This window comes from Setaria italica, chromosome II, assembly GCF_000263155.2.
Source record: "Setaria italica strain Yugu1 chromosome II, Setaria_italica_v2.0, whole genome shotgun sequence".
Lineage (NCBI taxonomy): Eukaryota > Viridiplantae > Streptophyta > Magnoliopsida > Poales > Poaceae > Setaria > Setaria italica.
In genome coordinates, this window is record NC_028451.1 from 5,606,831 (window position 1) to 5,624,931 (window position 18,101).

The 18,101-nt window shown below is 43.4% G+C and overlaps 1 protein-coding gene across 1 annotated transcript; it reads right to left on the minus strand.

The window, feature by feature from the left end:
* Positions 1-692: 692 nt before the first annotated feature.
* Positions 693-16,071, minus strand: LOC111256315. The gene is made up of 16 exons (XM_022824135.1): positions 15,958-16,071; positions 15,612-15,768; positions 15,255-15,513; positions 14,859-15,078; positions 14,630-14,753; positions 13,712-13,924; positions 13,227-13,631; positions 12,144-12,644; positions 11,551-12,015; positions 11,340-11,413; positions 11,203-11,257; positions 10,621-11,046; positions 10,391-10,519; positions 9,789-9,964; positions 2,926-3,003; positions 693-961 (listed from the first exon to the last, which is right to left on the minus strand). The coding sequence occupies exons 2-16, from the start codon at positions 15,765-15,767 to the stop codon at positions 868-870; spliced, it is 3,375 nt and encodes a 1,124-aa protein (XP_022679870.1). The 5' UTR covers position 15,768; positions 15,958-16,071; the 3' UTR covers positions 693-867.
* Positions 16,072-18,101: the final 2,030 nt, after the last annotated feature.

Sequence of the window (18,101 nt, forward strand, 5' to 3'; positions counted from 1 at the left end):
CCTCAGCTGCCTCTCCTCCTATGGTTTTCAGACACTGATTGCCTGATGTCGTGCAATTTGGCCCCACATGTTGTTCTTAGCTAGAAAAAAGGTCTGATGCGTCAAACGGTAATAATAAAATCCGCTAAACTAAAATTTCGAAGGGAAAAAAAGATGATTATCAATTACACATGGATTATTCATATGAGATGCAACTCTGAACATTTCCCCTAGGACATACAGAGAAAGAATACCCTACTGTATAGTGTATACCACACCTTAGCTTGTTTCTTTCCGTAGCACACCTCCTATTTTGACGTCACTAAGATATAACGTTGATAAATGATGCATGGTAGCTCCAGCTTGATGTACGATGGGTGACTGGCCGGGGCTTGAACCCCCAGCGGCACGCGCGGTGGTGCCGTGCTGACGCACAAGCAGATGCAAGCAAGGGAACGAGCGAAAGGTGCAAGGAGCAACAGTTTGTTGATCTGGCTTAATCCCATCCGATACAATTGTCTGGCTATTTATAGCCGAATCACAACCCTAACAAACCAATCGATATCTCCTAACAAACTACTCCCCCGTCCAAAATTACAGGTTGTTTTGGTTTTTTCTAGTCTGTAGATATTTTTTTTATCTAGACATGTACTATATTTGGATGCATATAAATATCTATACGTCTAGAAAAGCTAAAACGACTTGTAATTTGGGATGGAGGGATTAGTAAATATCTTACGACTCAAACGAACTAAAGCTGATAACTTAATTGGATCTCCGTAACAGCTGCCGCCTCGTGCTGTCGTGCACGTACGTCTAGCCTCGTTGCCGCTTGCCGCGCCTCTAGCACGTAATCCCGGTCATAACAGCTTGTGTTTCCGACAGGGCTTAAACAGAAAAGCTATCCCCTGGACGACCGCTTAACGTTGCCCCATCTAAAATGTCCACTATTTGTATTCCTTTGTAGGTTGCAATCACGAGCCTGCATAATTTAAAATGACATGGATTAGAAGTTTGAGGTCCGTATAGACAATTATTGTACCATTTCAACATATATAGAGCACGGCCCTATCGTCCTGTCTTGAGCATTCCACATAGTTTATTAAATTACACACAAATACTATTATAAAAACTAAGAACCTATAACAACTCATAAATCTTCATTATTAACATATAAAAAGACTAAGTAAGAGTGTGCGCGCGCATGGCACTACACAAAAACGATTTGTGCTAGTATAGGCAAATTATTGTGCTGGCGGGCGTGATTAGCACCCGCCAGCGCAGTGGTTCCTTATGCCAAGGGGGGAGCACCCGCCGGCGTCGCGAGGAAGGTGAGGTTCAGGAGCGCGTGCGGGCCCAGGAACACTGGGATGCTGCAGTGCGCGTGTACAAAGAAGCGGTCGTCGGCAGCGCGGCAGCGGGAGCGGCGACGCGGGAGCAAAAGCGGTGATGGCGATTGGCAGGAGCGGGCAGGTGGCGGTGACCTGTGCATGCTTTTTTTCAATCAAACCACCAGCACAAAGAACCATTTGTGCTAGCTCAAAGTTGATGGTGGGTGCTCCGCCCGCCAGGACAGTGGCCTTTCACCCGCCAGCAAAAAAGCTTTCTGGCGTAGTGTGGGCATGCGAAGCCACATATAATTGCATTTTGGGAGTGATGAGCATATGAATATTCATGGTTTAGTAATAGTTATGACTTTTTCTTATAAGTCTTGAGTAAAAAAAATCAATATTAAATTTTATTAATACAAGTGTCCAACCGGCGAAAAAATGTTTCTTGTATGTTAGGACAGTGTTTAGACAATAAAACAAGTGTCCCATTGAAGAAAAAAATTTATTTTAGTGCCCAATAGACAAAATAACAGAAAAGTACAGTGTGCCACAGACAAATGTGTTTTGACTAAATTATTATAGCATATCAACATTCATAGTTTAACTTTAAGGCACTCCAAGGACTTTAGAAAATAATACAACTACACCCATACCTCTTTGATATAGCAAATTAAACATTTCGGGCATTGTGGTGAATGCTGAAACATTTGTTTATGCAATTGGATAATTAACAGTGCATCTATGACCTAGAGTGCATATTTTTAACAAATTCAAAAGGAGGATCTGGAAGAAAATGGACAAGTGTCTGTGGTTTAAAGGTGATAAAAAACATTTCTTACAAATTGTAGCAAGAAAGATCGAAATTGGAAAGCCAAAATATCATTCATGAACGCAGGACAAGTGGGCTACAACAAGAGCTAACATAACTCAAAGTGATTGTTTAGTGTGACACATGCCAAACATATATGCTCGGAGGTGCGATGCGAGAAGAGAGAAGGAAAAGTATATGTAATAATTGCTAACCAGAAGTCTAGCACAACTAACCTAATATAGATTATAATAGGATCCATATGGTATTGTAAGAAAATAAACAAACTAGACAAAACAAACATAAACCATTTTGATTAACTATGGGCCTCAAATTTCACAAACTGCTCATACTTGTACCTCTTTTAAAATGCTCTTGTTTCTAAAAAAATTGATAGCACATGCTACAACACAGGTTGATAGAAAATAGTAGAGTGTAGACAGGTTAAGGACAGCACATATAATAAGCCTAGCGTTCCAAATGTAGCACCTTCTGCTAACAACTCTGAAACATATCAAAAAGTTTCTAAGCCTGATTCAAAGATTTCATAGAACAAAGCAACAATGTTTGAGTCTTATTCAACAATTTATGAAAAAAATCAATGAAGTCTGAAACCTAGTCCAACTATATATTTAACTTGTTCACCCACAAATGGAAGTTAGAAAAGGAACTAAAATGTTCACTAGACAAGGATCTTATTATGAATGCTCTACTGTTAGCATTCCATTGTTATACAGCATAAAAAATACATTTACTGTAGGGAAAAAATGCTCTAAGAGAGTAAATTTATCAAGAAAAAGTTGTTACCTTTGGAAGCCCTCGATGTCTATGAATCCAAGACCCCTGACCGGGTCACCACAATTAAATGTATAGACTCTCTTAAGCCTGCCAAATAAGAAATATTATGTCATTGAGTTGTTCTTTAACCTACAATCATTACTGAAAAACTACTACATATCGGGTGGTTGTTCGTCATGGAAAATTTTAGAACAGTTGGATTTAGTCAGTTTATCTCATGGTCATTTACCATCGGCCATGGCTAATTTACCTATCATGTTTAAATTAGATACTACTAAGAAATCGGTGCCCAAACCTTGACACCGACTTCCTAGAAGTGGGACCAAAGTGGTGTGACACCACTTCTTCTGTAGACCTTATACCCACACTACTCTGAGAAGACCTTCACACCGACACCAACACGGGAGACCAAATCTATACAAGGGAACCAAAATCTTTTATTCACCTACTCTCTACAAGGGAACCAAAATCATTGTGGTGTTGCCATGTGACAATTTCCACACTGTTCCATACAAAATATCCTAACTCTAGAATCCCCCTCATCCTTATCTAGTTTCTTATATTTCTACCATGCTAAAATATCTAGTTCTAGAGTATTCTACACTTCACCATGAAGCATGGCAACTATGGCTCATGCATTCTCTCTAATTTTCTAGAACTTTCTTACCTTGCCATGATCTTATCCTTAGACATGGTAAAGTTAGCATGCATTGCATATTTCAACAGATACAAATAAATCCTTGCATGCCACAGTTTTGTTATGAAACTGTGTAAGAGATATAGGAAGAATGGGCCCTTAACGCATTGTCCTATTCAATCCCTTCAATTTCTAGCACGGTCGTTGTGTCTTAACACATGGTTTCAATATACGACCTAAAAAAAATGAAAAGTCTCTGTTCCTCTACCCACTTTTCAACTATTTCCTCCCGTTTGTGACAACTGACAAGCAATTGTTAGAAGGATATTTGTGCTCCTTTTCGGCAGGCCCTTTGGACCGTGTAGGCTTGCTGCACCAAACTTTGTGGCCGTGCACAGCTCGGGTATTATGTAGATCATGTACACCCATAATCAATTCTCGAGCCAGATCATAACTATGCTTTCAGCCTAAACCCTAGTTCTCGAGCCATCATACCTTTGCTTTCAGCAGTGGAAAGTAAAACCTCAATACACATTCCACTTTGTCGTTTGCCTCCCTTCTTTTGTCCCCAACGTTGATCTATCAATGGGTCTGTTGCTGCTGCCACCGGTATGGCTGCTTTGGGGGTACCCTTACCTGTTCCCGAAATCCACAATTGGTGGTATGGGTAAAAATCTCTAAATCCTTAGGGCACGTCCAGTGGTATATATAGATAGTCAGCTCTCTATAACACACTCCATCGAGTCCCAGGGCCACTTATCATGTTTACATAAAGAGAAGGGAGGAGGGTCGGACATTGTTGGCTGTGATGTCGTAAGCTGTGGGCCTCGCATGTCATGGAAGGTGGCATCAGGAATTCAGGAGCAAAGGTGCACACAACACCTGTCCTGGTGCTGTCATCGTTCTCCGTTAGCACCACCACGGGCTGGCATCGGAATTTCATTGAAAGGCGCTTTTGGCTGCCACCAGCTGTGCAGCTTGCATCCATTGAGAGGGCGACCCATTTTGAGGTCGGCATGGAATTATGATGATGAATGGACGGGGTCCAGCAATGGGAACAGGAGATTAAGTTCTAGTGTTTTGTTTTTTGCTTAGATGTGGAGGGTTTGGAGAGGAGGGAAGGGTGGAAGTAGGAGTGGTGGCTGACCTAGACCTCGTAGTCAAGGCTGAGCTCCAATTTATTAGGCTAGAGTTTAGGGAAAGATTTCAAGTTTGAATACTTTAAAGATCATTGGTATTTGTTTTGGGAAGGTTTGAAGTTTAGTTCAAACTCAAATTTAATTCAAATTCAAAAAGGATTAGGCATGAAATATTTTATGCCAGGTTTGAGTTAGAAAAATGGCTTTAAATATTTGCTAGCCAAGAAAATAAGGAAAATATATCAAGTTTGTAGAGAAATTTAAAAAGGCTCAAGTTTAATTTTGAGCGAAAATAAAGTTCTTTAAAAGGACGGTGTTACATTTAGTAAAATGAGACACAAGTGGTTTATTTGGATCCTATGGTTTGCTATAACTTTAAGTGTTTGTTTTAAGCTATTATATTGCTTTAGCATCTAGAACTAATGTCTATGTTTGAAGGATACCATCATGGTATGAAAATCTTTGGTGACGCACTGACTAGCTTCAAGTCAATTAACTTATATGGAAGCCTTCAAAAAAGGACTATATAACTGAGCATCAAATTTGTTTTATTCAATAGTAATATTTTTGTCACTCAGTACTCTATCTTTTCCAATAATGAGTTGGCCTTGTGCTCGAAGCTAACCTATCCAGACCCATAATCATATACATTAACATACCTAACGGGTCATCATTAGCATTAGTATGGATACGCTAATATCATTGCTGAATTTGGTTAAAAGCCAACTGATATCTGTGTCGTATCACAACAATTGCTGGTAAAGATACAAATGATTATCGGTTCCAGCGTGAATAATGGCCTCTCAGCCATCATACCTTCAATAATCGGCACGGATGAGTATTAGGAGCTGGCAAGGATGAGGTTCTCTTCGGTAGTGAGTAGGGCTGTACGAAAAGCTCGATGCTTGTTAGCCCACTCGGCTCGGCTTGTTGTTGCATTTTTCTAACAATGCGAGCTGGTGTTTTAGCTTGATGTGATAACGACTGAGCTCGCGAGCCGATTTTCGTGAGCTGCTCGCAAGCTTAACAAGCCATGAAGAAAAGCAGGCCAGCAGCCAGCAGTGAGGCGCCCACCAGGGCAACAAGCAGCCCAAAAAGCCCAATCGGCTGACTAGTCACTCACCTAACCTAGATCCCATCCCCTATCCCCTACAGTCGAATTGCCCATCTTGCGCTGCCACGTGCTCATGACATAGGCGAAGCCGCGGTCCATGGAGGCGGCACCGCCGTGACTCGCTCTCGCTGTCCGTCTCTGCTCGCTTCCTCTCCCATCAGTCAGTCAACACCGGTGCTAGACGGAGGAAAAAAGAGCAGATAAGCACAAGCAGGAGGAAAAAGATGATGAGCCATGCGCAGCAGCATCTTTGTGATCCGCTTGGTGATTCCGTGTTCTTCTCTAGCTTGTTTCCTCTTATCTTGCTTTTTCTAGCCTAGAGATTTTGGAGATTTTTTGTTTGTGCGTTTCACGATGTATGTAACAAATTGATTTTGGAGATTTTTTTCTAGCCTATAGCCTTGACTTGTCCACCCATTGAGTCATTATTTCTCGCCATGTTATCTTCGACGAGTCTGTTTTTCCCTTCATCTCCCACCCCATCCCCCGTCACAGCTCGATTTCCTCTTATTGAGTCCCTCAGATACTCCTGCTCCCACCTCGGTCGCTCCGTCCTCGGACGTTGAGCAGTCGCGGCCCTCACCAGTTGTTTTGCAGCAGATCACCAACGATGACCCCGCCATACTAGCATGCGGACCGGCCATATACCAGGCTCCTTCGACGGGTGGGACACCGCCCTCTTCCTCGCCCATTGGACCCACCGGCAGGTCTGCGGGCATAGCCCCCTCGAGCGCCGCCCCTGCTCTCTCCCTCAGGGGCCCCCAGTCGGCTCTCCCTCACCTAGCTCCCCCTAGCCTACTGGTGGCGCCCCTACCTCGTCACTACACCCGGCGGGCCCCAGCGCCTCTAGCGCCCCCGTCGCCCGCTGTGCCCGCGGCCCTAACGCCCACCCCGGTAGCTCCTGCATCCTCTATGCCCCCATCGCTCGCAGCCCTAGCGCCTATGGTTTTGGCACTCACCCCGGCATTCCTGGCGCCCGTGGCTCTAGCACCCCCTGCGCCCGACCTGTCGCCACCTCCTGCTCCACTGCGTCCTGTCACTCAGTCTGACTAGGGCCATCCAACGGGTGCACTACAGGGGTTTGACAGCCATGACTTCTTCGCCCTCTCCGATCCCGGCAAACTACCGTAGTGCTTTGGCTGATGCCAACTAGCGCGCTACCATGGTCGGCGAGTTCCAGGCCCTCCTCGACAGCGACACCAGGTGCCTCATCCCGTGGTTGCCCAGCGCCAATGTCTAGTTGGGCACGCTCTCCTCTGAGCTTCACATCGGCACCGGCTTTGTTCAGTCTCTGACTGCCTACTCCGATGTTGACTGGGCTGGCTGCTTGGACTCTCGATGGTCCACCTCCGGCTTCTGCGTCTACCTCGGCGACAATCTAGTGTCTTGGTCCTCCAAGCGCCAGACCACGGTGTCTCGTTCCAGTGCTAAGGTGGAGTACAGGGCAGTGGCCCATGCTGTTGCGGAGTGTTGCTAGCTTCACCAACTTCTTCAGGAGCTTCATGTCCCACTTACTTCGACCACTGTTGTCTACTGTGACAACGTGAGTGTTGTCTATATGACAGCCAACCCGGTGCATCATCAACGCAGGAAGCACATCAAGATTGACATCCACTTCGTCCGTGAGAAGGTGACATTGGGTGAGGTTCGAGTCCTCTATGTACCGTCCTCTCACCAGTTCGCGGACATCATGACGAAGGGCCTACCGACTCCATTGTTCACTGAGTTTAGGTCCAGTCTTTGCGTCCGTAATCCTCCCGCTGCGACTGCGGGCGGGTATTAGGAAGTATATATGTGTATTAGAAAGTATTTATTCTTTCCATGTACACTTGATTGTATTCCTTGTACTCCAAGCTATATTGGCTATATATATAGAGGTCATCCCCCCCTCTCATTAGAGTGTACGGTGTTTCCCATCTTATTCTCTACATACTCTATGTAGTGCCTTGAAGGAAGATGGCCTTTTCAGCAATTTATGCTAGTAAATGGGCAGGTTGCTTGTGAACCCTATTTGCCTGCATTATTTAGGTCCTCTTTGGCAAAGCTTAACTCTCCATAGTGCTGGTTCACTAATCGGCACAGATGAGTATTAGGAGGTGGCAAGGATGAGGTTCTCTTTGATAGTGAGTGGGGCTGGACGAAAAGCTCCATGCTTGTTAGCTCGCTCAGCTTGGCTTGTTGTTGCATTTTTCTAACAAAGCGAGCTGGTGTTTTAGCTTGTTGTGATAATGACCGAGCTCGCGAGCCAATTTTCACGAGTTGCTCGCAAGCTTAACAAGCCATGAAGAAAAGCAGGCCAGCAGCCAGCAGTGCGGCGCTCAGCAGGGCAACAAGCGGCCCAAAAAGCCCAATCGGCTGACTAGTCAGTCACTCACCTAACCTAGATCCCATCCCCTATCCCCCACAGTCGAATTGTCCATCTGGCGCTGCCACGTGCTCAAGACACAGGCGAAGCCGCGGTCCACGGAGGCAGCGGGCTGTAGTGGCACCGTCGTGACTCGCTCTCGCTGTCCGTCTCTGCTCGCTTCCTCTCCCATCAGTCAGTCAACACCGGTGCTAGGCAGAGGAAAAAAGAGCAGATAAGCATGAGCCATGCGCAGCAGCGTCTTTGTGGTCCGCTTGGTGATTTCGTGTTCTTCTCTAGCTTGTTTTCTCTTGTCTTGCTTTTTCTAGCCTATAGATTTTGGCGACTTTTTTATTTGTGTGTTTCACAATGTATGTAACAGATCGATTTTCATTCCAATCCCATTGCATTTGTCTCAAATTAAAAGCGCATTGATGCTTACTTCAAACTTTTTATCTGCGATGCTGATTTTTATTCTGTTGTCCTGTTATGCACCGGCTCACGAGCTAAATGAGCTAGCTCGAGCTGCTGTTGAATGAAGCTGAGCTGCCTCTTCTGCTCGTTTAGATAATGAGCTGAGCCGAGCCAAGCTAGCTCACTATCTTAACGAGCTGGAGTGAGCCGAGTAGTAGTGAGATTACTCTATGTAGTGCCTTGAAGGAAGATGGCCATTTCAGCAATTTATGCTAGTAAACAGACAGGTTGCTTGCGAAACCTATCCGCCTGCATTATTTAGGTCCTCTTTGGCAAAGCTTAACTCTAAGAAATCCGTAGATTTATTGGAGTTGAGTACCTATAGATCCAAAAAATCTTGGATCTGGAGCAAGCTGGAGTTGAGAGCATCCCACTAAATATTTAAACTACACTAATTTGGTCTAGAAACTTTTGATCCAGCCATGATATAAAAAGCCGTAGCTCTAGCAAACAAGGGTTTAGTATAGCCGGTCATTCTATATATATGCAGTGGGAGGATGTTACCAACCTATAGACACAAATGCATAAGAAACTATCCCTCTTCTTTTTTGACAGTGTATTGACCATTTTTTTGAACACTACTGGACATGAAAGCTGAAACCAACAAGGTAAAATTGCATAAACACCCCTATAAGTCACTTGAAGTTTGAGATTCCCCTATCCCCCAAGTCATTTTGTTGCAAATACCCACCCACATACTCTGTTCTGTTGCGAAAACATGCCCATTACACACATGCTTAACCGAATCAATATTTTTTTCACTGATGTAGAGCTATACCATAGTCCAAGAGCAAAGTCAAGCCTAGCCAGTTGCTTGGATTAGATTTATTGTCCGTGTTGGATTGTTTCTTTTTTTTTTTTGCAACTCGCAAAATTTGGTGTGACAATGCCCAAGCTCCTATTCATTAATCTATTTGAGGAATTTTGGAAAAAATATCAATACCACATTGAAAGATTAAAAAATTATGAAAGCACGTTGAATCTCTTAAGATTGTGCATACTAGGGTGGTTTTACCAACAAAAATGAGTATATGGTGGGCATTTGCTACAAAATGACTTATGGGGGAAATGTCAAACTTTGGTTGACTGAGGGGGTGTTTGTTTTTTGCAAATTTAACCTAAAGCAAATACAAGCAACGAAGCGAGCATCAAAGAAACCATTACCCGTAACTAGTGTAGTTCCACAGGGCACCTGTATAGGGTGCGCATATGCTACATGTTGTAGCTAATAAAGGAAGCGTAGGGTGACAGGCAATAAGGCTCAATTCCTTGTATCCCTCAATTCGCATTGCGGCTTCAAGTGTTTGAACATGTGTAGTGTTTGAGCGCAAGTCCAATATCTGATTCAAAGCAACCAAAACAAGACGGTTAACAACCGCACCGTTCAATAATACACTACACAGCTAGTTAGCGTTTTCAATATACGGAGTAGTATATATGTACTCTCTCGATCTGTTCCAAATTATAGGTCGTTTTGGCTTTTCAAGGTTCGTAAATATTATTATGCATCTAGACGTACACTGCATCTAAATGCATAACAAAAACTATGCACCTAGAGAAGCTAAAACGACCTAAAAAAGCTAAAACTATTTACTACTCCCTTCATTCTAAATTGTAGGTCATTTTGACTTTTCTAGATTCATAGATATTATTATGCATCTAGACATACATACTATATTTAGATTCATAATAATATCTATGAACTTAGAAAAATTAAAACGACCTACAATTTGAAACGGAGGGAGTAGAAGAGAATGACCACATACCTCTATCTTCTCTGTGTCGTCGACCACAGCCAGCATACGCTGCATGTTAGGACCTGTGTTGCAATAAGCAATAGCAGCAGTATCCCCACGGAAGCTGGTGATCGGTCTTTCATAATATATGTTCCAGAGCTACAAATTATAATTAATAATCATTCGGTCTCACAACGTGGTGGTCATCAGTAATAAAGAATATAATAAGGGAAATTAAAGGATTGGAGAGAGCGGCAAACATTTATGTCTCCACTGTAGTTAAGACTGGCAAAGGAGTAGGCATCCTTGGGGTCAAAGGTCATTTGGAAACTGACGCTCCTTAGTGTATCTGCACGAGAACATTTGAATTTTCGAATACAAATCCATCCCTTGTCCCAGTCCCATAGCTGGATGAAATTGCCCTCGGAGGAAGAAAGCAGATACGGGAGAGTTGGATGGACTGCCAAAGATTTTAGATTGTGTAATTGATAGTCAGCTTGAAACCTCTTGATTTCTGTCAGTCCATTATCAGCATATGTGAACACCGCGATGCATGTGCTGTGATACGCTGCGCACACCACCCATTGCATTCGTGCAATGAACTTGACTGAACTCATCCAAAAAAAGTAGTCCGATATCGGTGTACCAGTCATCTTAGACATCATCCTCTCCTCACACGCACCTGTCTGCATGCCCATAATAATAAAGTAGAAAAATTTCATCAGTTAGTAGTACCATGATGACAACGAGCATAGTATGTACAGAGAAGAGAAACCAATGCGACCGCACACATCCAGCTACGTACGTAGTGGGGAGTAGCTAGCTAGAACACTGTTAATTACCTCGGGGTCTATCTTCCAAATGCAAACAACCCTGTTCCTATGACCGGTGACGATCCTGCACAAGTGTGCGATAATGAAACCAATTAATATATACAAATCGACAATTAAGCACAAGAGTAACGGTACGGTGCACCCACCATGGCTCTGTTGGATGCACGTCCATGCACTGCAGGGATCCGAGACCAATCTCATCGTCCATGCTGTGTATCACCTGAACAACAAATGAGGCACTGATCAGGATGGACGGAGAACTTATCATATGATCGATGAAGGGAAAATTTGACCTGAAGCAATAACCGATCGATGAAATTAAACATGTATACACTACAAGTATGTACTAGCCTATACCTGGTGCTGCTTACAATCTGTTGCCACGCTCTCTGGGTGAGGAGAGGTGTGTACGACACACGCCAACAGCGCCTCGTGCACCTTTCCTCCCTCTGATCTGACTTGACTCATTAGTTCCTCACGCGTGTCGCAAGTGTAGTTATCAAAGAAATCATCAGCGGTACGATAACGGCGGCTCCCACTGATCATCGTCACTCCAACTTGGTAATGATGATTGCTCACACAATGCACACGGACAGCACAAGTGGATTGGGGCGGCAAAACGCCTTTGTCATGGGCGATTATGCTGAAGACTTCCCCTCGTCGGTCATAGTAGTAATTGATGGCATACATAACATCATCATCTGTCTTGTTGGCTAGGCTTATGTACTCACCGTCGTCTCCTTCTTCGTCTCCTTCGTATGAGACATGGAGCTCTGCAGGGTAGATGTGCAGCAACTCCGTCTCAATTAAAAAAGGGCTCATCTGCAGCATTATATAAAAGCATTATATAAAAAAAACGCCAGCAATTAATCAAACTAAAATGGATATGAAGCGAAATACGCAGCATTGTTTGAGACGAAATAAAAGAATAAATGAAGCATTGAACTCACCAGCATGGCCCTGTCTCCCAATAACTCCAGTTGGTCCTCTTCCCAATCCTGATCGTCGTCGAACATAGGATGTCGCATTGATGAAGAAGCTGCTTGGGGCTGCTCTGCGAACACAATGTCCAACTCCATCTCGTGCACACCAATTTGATCATCGAAGAATTCCACCGTCACATCATCGTTCCTTAAACCCTTGTCCACGACGACGCTCCGCACAACGCATGTGTCCTTGCATTGCATCATCTCTGTAAGTGCTTTCTCCTTCACCAGCATGTCTACAACAACTCCTCGTGTTGACCATGGTGGCATGATACCCGTGCCAATTGCTTCGTGGTAGTAGAGCACATTGCCTTGCTGGGGCAGTACAAACGTAAAAGCCACGTAATCATCTGTCATGTTGGTCAGCTGTATTAAACAAGGCGACGGTTTATTCAGCTCAATAGTCCTGTATCGGAGCTCAAGGGGATCCACAATCAGGAGCTGCTTTGGTGCATGCACGCTTACCTGCAAGAGACGATAGATATGTGGAATATTGTTAATCGATGCGAACAAAACTAGCTACATAGAGATCAATTGTACTATTATTATTTGGAGATTCCTTTCAATCTACATGTCAATTATGATCAGGATATGATCTAAAAATGAGAGATCCTATAAATTCTCACGAAACTCTGAAATATCCTGCTATTAATTCAGTAACCTAATAGTCATCGACAATATATAGTGGTCGTGTGAAAGGGGCCCCTAGCCTAGTTGTTAGAGCACCTGAGTAGCACCCAGCAAACTCGGGTTCGACTTCCCGTCGGAGTAAATTAACCGGATTTGGAATTAAAAAATTACATAAAAAATAGGTAGAAACTTCCCTGCTGACTTTGGTCAAAAAAAATATATAGTGGCCGTTGGATCTACTCTGTTTTTTTTTTAAAAATAGTCACCTGTGCGGTTATAAGCCCCTAAATCTATAACCATTATGCACCGCTGCTACTATGAAAAATAACATAGAGTAATCCGAGATTCTTCTAAATTACTTGCATATGCCATTATAAAAAAAATAGTCTACCATGTCAAGCAAGTTCGATCACTAACCATAAAGTTCACCATGTCAACATCTTTGCCTGCCTCTTCCTTGAACATGTCTCCCGTTATATGCTTGGATGTAACACCCTTATCTACTCTGGTGCTCTGCACACAGAACTTCTCTATACAGTGCTTCTTCTGCAGTGGCTTCTTTACTGCTTCCAATGTTACGGTGACCCTGCATGAGGACCGTGGTGGGACAACATCTTTGTTCGGATGCACGCACAACGGAAGTCGGCTTGGGGCTGATACCCAAAAAGCAATATTCTTTTCCTCGAGGGATATCTGAAAGGCAATGTAGTCATCGGTATCATTGGTCAGTTTGATTGATCCTGACGTCTGCTTGTTATGCTCAGCAGTGAAATGCAGGTCCAGTGGCTCTATCCCAAGCATGTCCTCCAAGAAAGAGTTTCTCTACGAGTAGAAACAAATATAATGTATTAAGATGAAAAATTTAGAACGCTTTCTGAGGTTGAGTGCATATATGGGCATACCTGCTGCTCAACTGTAGATATACTTGCATTGCTAATGTCTGGTGTACTATCCATTTCATTAAGTTCACGGATTATAACCAGTATATCAGGCCTTTCTGTGGGCTCCAAGTTAGTGCACCTTTGCGCCAATTGGAGGCATTTAGTCACTTGTTGCTGATATACTAGTGACATGTGCTTTGCATTCTTCCACCTGTGCCTCCATCTTCTTTGTACCTGCCATTTCCACAAAAGTGAATTATAATGGCACCAAATATATCAAATAATATAAATACTTAAGCTTCCATCTGGAGTATGGGGGACCTAATTAGTTCCACAGAGTAGCTTCTTAGAGAAACGGCAATAATAGAGCCAAACTCTTGGCTATTAGCTAGCCAAGCCATGTAAACAGCTAATAGACAAGATATGCAATGATAGTCTTATATTTGCTCGTCTATAATTAGTAAATCCTTTTATTTAGTTTTGGACCAACACTTCTTCACCCTTCTTTTAATACTATCTTCTATTATCTCCACGCATTCCAGCCCTCCGACCGTATCTGGGCCCACATATGTGCCTTGGAGCACAAGTAGCGACTGGCATAGCATTCCGCGCCATACTACGTCATTCATACAGATGACCTGGTGGCCATTAAGCCGATTATTTTACCTGCTCTTACAAATTAATGCGGTAGAGAACGAGAGAGAGGTGGAGAGTGATAGGTGGAAGAGAGAATTAATGGGACAGTCACATTGCCATCTCAGATTCTGAGTTTACTTGACAAGCCTTTAATGGGCTAGTGTAGCATGCAACTTCTAATCCAGGGGCAGGCGGGCAGCTAGGACAGAAAATTCGAACAATTCACCTTATACACAATTTTGAAATTATTGGCATAACAAGAATGTATATATACTATAACAAGTGAGGTTATCACTACGTTACCCTATCAACATTAGGCTCCTCCCTACTTCCGGTCACCATCTCTTTGATTATGACACCCAAACTGTAAATATCTGACATGAATGACATTCTCCGATCAAATTTGTATTCTGGAGCGCAATATTGTCTGCATAAAAGTATGCAAATATTATGCAATATGACAATGGAAATGTAAGTGAGTAAATATTTGAAAAGGACAAATAATAATGTGTTGTCTCGATGCATTACTTACGGTGAATACATACGAACTTCACTCATAGTTTCTGATGTTTCCCCAGATCTTGATATGCCAAAATCTGTTATCTTTGGCACCAAATCATCATTTAATAGTATGTTGGCAGGTTTGAGATCCATATGAATAATACTCTTTTCCTTATGAAGATGATGCAAACCCTGACAAATCCCCTTAATAATTTGAAAACGAATATGCCATTCAAGTCCCCTTAATTCATCTAAGGACGCAATAGAAGAAATAAGATTACAACCTAACTTTTTAAATCTCTAACTCAAATCTTTAAAGTTGATCAGTAACACAAATGTAATCAAAATCTATTTGCCAAGAGAGCTGGTATTTTTGTTCTTGGTGTGGTTGAGTTTTTGCAACAATATAATAAAAGTCTTTTCATACCGGTTACATGGTCCTCAAGACTTCCCTTGCTGATATACTCAAAACAGAGCAGCCTTTCCAGATCATCTGCAAAAACATGTTTTCTTGTCATTTGCACCGCTTCTTGTTCTGTATGAGAGCAGTACCCTATAAACCTAACTATATTTTGGTGCTTAACACTCATCATGGTTTCGACCTCCTGCTGAAACATCCTCTCATCCATCGTTTGGCTTTTGAAAAGCTTCTTGACAGCAACCATCTTGCCACTTGGGAGGATGCCCTGTTTAAAATATGTCGTGAGTGCAGCCATTAGTACTTGGATCAACATTAGATCTGCTTTGAGGAAATAAAGAGTGATGGATTTCAAATATATTTTACCTTGTAGACATGGCCACAGCCACCTTCGCCGATTTTTCGATTATCGGAGAAATTATCTGTGATGTGACTTAAAACTGGCAACTTCAATCTACCTGGCTTCATGCTCCCACCTAGTACACGACCCAGGCTCTCAAGTCCACGAGCTATATCACCCATTCTAAGTAAACAGTGCAGTTTAAAATTAGAGGAAGGAAAGATTAATTTTCTCCCTGAACAGAGAACAATCGCTTTAACACAGATTCATAAAAGTAAGCTCAGGAGAAGAATGGAAGAGACCTCAAACTGTGATTTAAACTAGTAGGATATATATTTGGAAATTTATGAAGACGAGAATCCATGAACGCACCTGCAAGTTTAGAAGCTCAGATCAACTGAAAAACAACAAGATTCTCAAGCTGGGATATAGACGGCCGGAGGGGGAGATAGATGCCCCTCGCTGCTCGCAACACCAATGAAGCAATGAGGACTGCATAATGCGTGGGACTTTAATTAACAGGGACAAGACATTGAATGCCCGGAGGTGTAGACTTTGGGTGCCTGGCATGTGATAGCACATGACATTCATTCAAATTAACATAATGCCATGTGATAGCACATGACAGTCGTTCAAATGATCTCATATGGTATATACCTTCATGCTCAAATTTCACATAGAAAACAGGTTAAAATAAAATTTGATTTGATCTCAAGCCACAACTTGGCCAATAAGTGAATACACTACACATTAATATATAATACCCAGCACAAGATCTGCTGGTGAGAATCAAAAAGCACATCTGACACACAGTAAGAACCCTCACATCTCTCCTGTGCGCATAGTTGAGGAATTTTTTTCTAGAATACGCAGGAGAGCTGCGGCGTGAGGATTAATCAAAACGTCGAGTACTGTGAGATGTGGGGAGCGTACCTTGACTGCGCATGCGCAAGGAGGCACGGGCGGCAGCGGTGGTGCGGCGCGAGGCGAGCTAGGCCAGCGAATCGGACGAGCCGGCGGTGGCGTGTGAGATGTGGGGAGCATACCTTGACTGCGCATGTGCATGGCCGACGCTGGTGCCACGCCATCCTGGACGGCTGTCGTCCTCCCCCCTCCATGCCACCGCAGCCCCTCCAGCCACTCCAGCCGTCACTCCGCCACTCCAGCCGTCCAGCCTGCCGCCCGCAGTTTCCAAAGGTGGGAAGTGTTGACCTCGCGCTTGAATATTTGATAGAAATTAAATCTCCACCAATATTATTATTGGTCAGAGAGAAGTCCATGAAGCAACTGAAAAAAAACATGATATAATCTATAATTATTTTATCCTCTTTAATTTTAACCCGCTTATGTTACAAAATACTTATAGAAGTTTTGTCACAAGCCCTGACTCAACATTCATTTATGGTGAAGAAAAACCCTCACAAGAGTAATGTGTTGCACTCATTAAACATCAAGCTTAGCTGCTTACGCCCTGTTGTGGTGTGCCTGTAGTCACTACCGAATCCTTCCTGCACATGACCAAATGTTGTGTTGAGCCCGTGGATGACATTCCAGGATTCCATTATTTGATCAGCTAATTCCCTAGAAAATTAAGTTTCATTCTTCTATTGATTCCTCTTTCCCTTATGCATGCATCCATGTCACAAGGTCCCAATTTCAGGTGTAACTGCGGTGCAGCTAACTGACGTCCCTTTTCTTTTTGCCGCCAGTCCACGAGAGTGCTTCGCAGCTGGACTGGCGCATGTACACCCCACAAGTCCAGCAATGCAAGTGAGAGATCACACGTGCCCAACTCACAAGCTCTTGATCCTGTCGTTTCATCAACTTCCCTTTCCTAGCTCCTCCAAAAGTTCTCCGCTTTCTCATACTTTTTCCTTCTCGATCTGAATGTGTGCAGTGCCATGTCTAGACTTGCAAATAATTATGTACGCTGTTGCTTCGGCATTCCGGTGGAAATAAGCTACTGCTCCTGGCAGTATGATCTCTTCCAGTTGTTCCAAGGTAATATCTGTATGCAAGCAATGTTGCTCCTCGCCAACTATCGCTACTATTTCAGAACTTGTATTTTCAGGCAGCACGTCTTTCAAAGAGCGATGGGGTGTCAAGAAAATTCCAGATTTCAGATATGGAGGATATATCTTCCAGAGAAATTATGTCTTCAGATAGCAAGGTCTTGTGATGTTGTAGACAGACGATGGGGTGTAAAGAAAATTCCTGATTTTTCTCTGCTTACATTTGTGCAACGTTTCGTCGCACTCTTGAGCAGCACGCTTCAGCTTCCTGCGCCAACGCAACAATGAGGCATCAGTGATCTGCCACTGTTGTGACGCAGCGGGGCTCGAGCTCGGTGGTGTGGGGCTCCAGGAGCGGATGGAGAGTGATGTCGTTGAAGTGGGTCGGACCATCTCGCCCCAGATTTTAGGGGTATACTAGCAGAAATGTTCGTGCGCTGCTACGGGTTCTTACTTGCTCTCACGTTATTATCCGCTTGTTCCTACTATGTTGGCTTCGCTTCA

Coding starts and splice junctions, on each gene's coding strand:
- LOC111256315 (XM_022824135.1), bottom strand. CDS start 15,767: ATGGGTGATATAGCTCGTGGACTTGAGAGCCTGGGTCGTGTACTAGGT. Junction 13,925..14,629: donor AGGAGCCTAATGTTGATAGG/GTAACGTAGTGA, acceptor TGGAAATGGCAG/GTACAAAGAAGATGGAGGCA. Junction 13,632..13,711: donor TATCTACAGTTGAGCAGCAG/GTATGCCCATAT, acceptor TTCTACTCGTAG/AGAAACTCTTTCTTGGAGGA.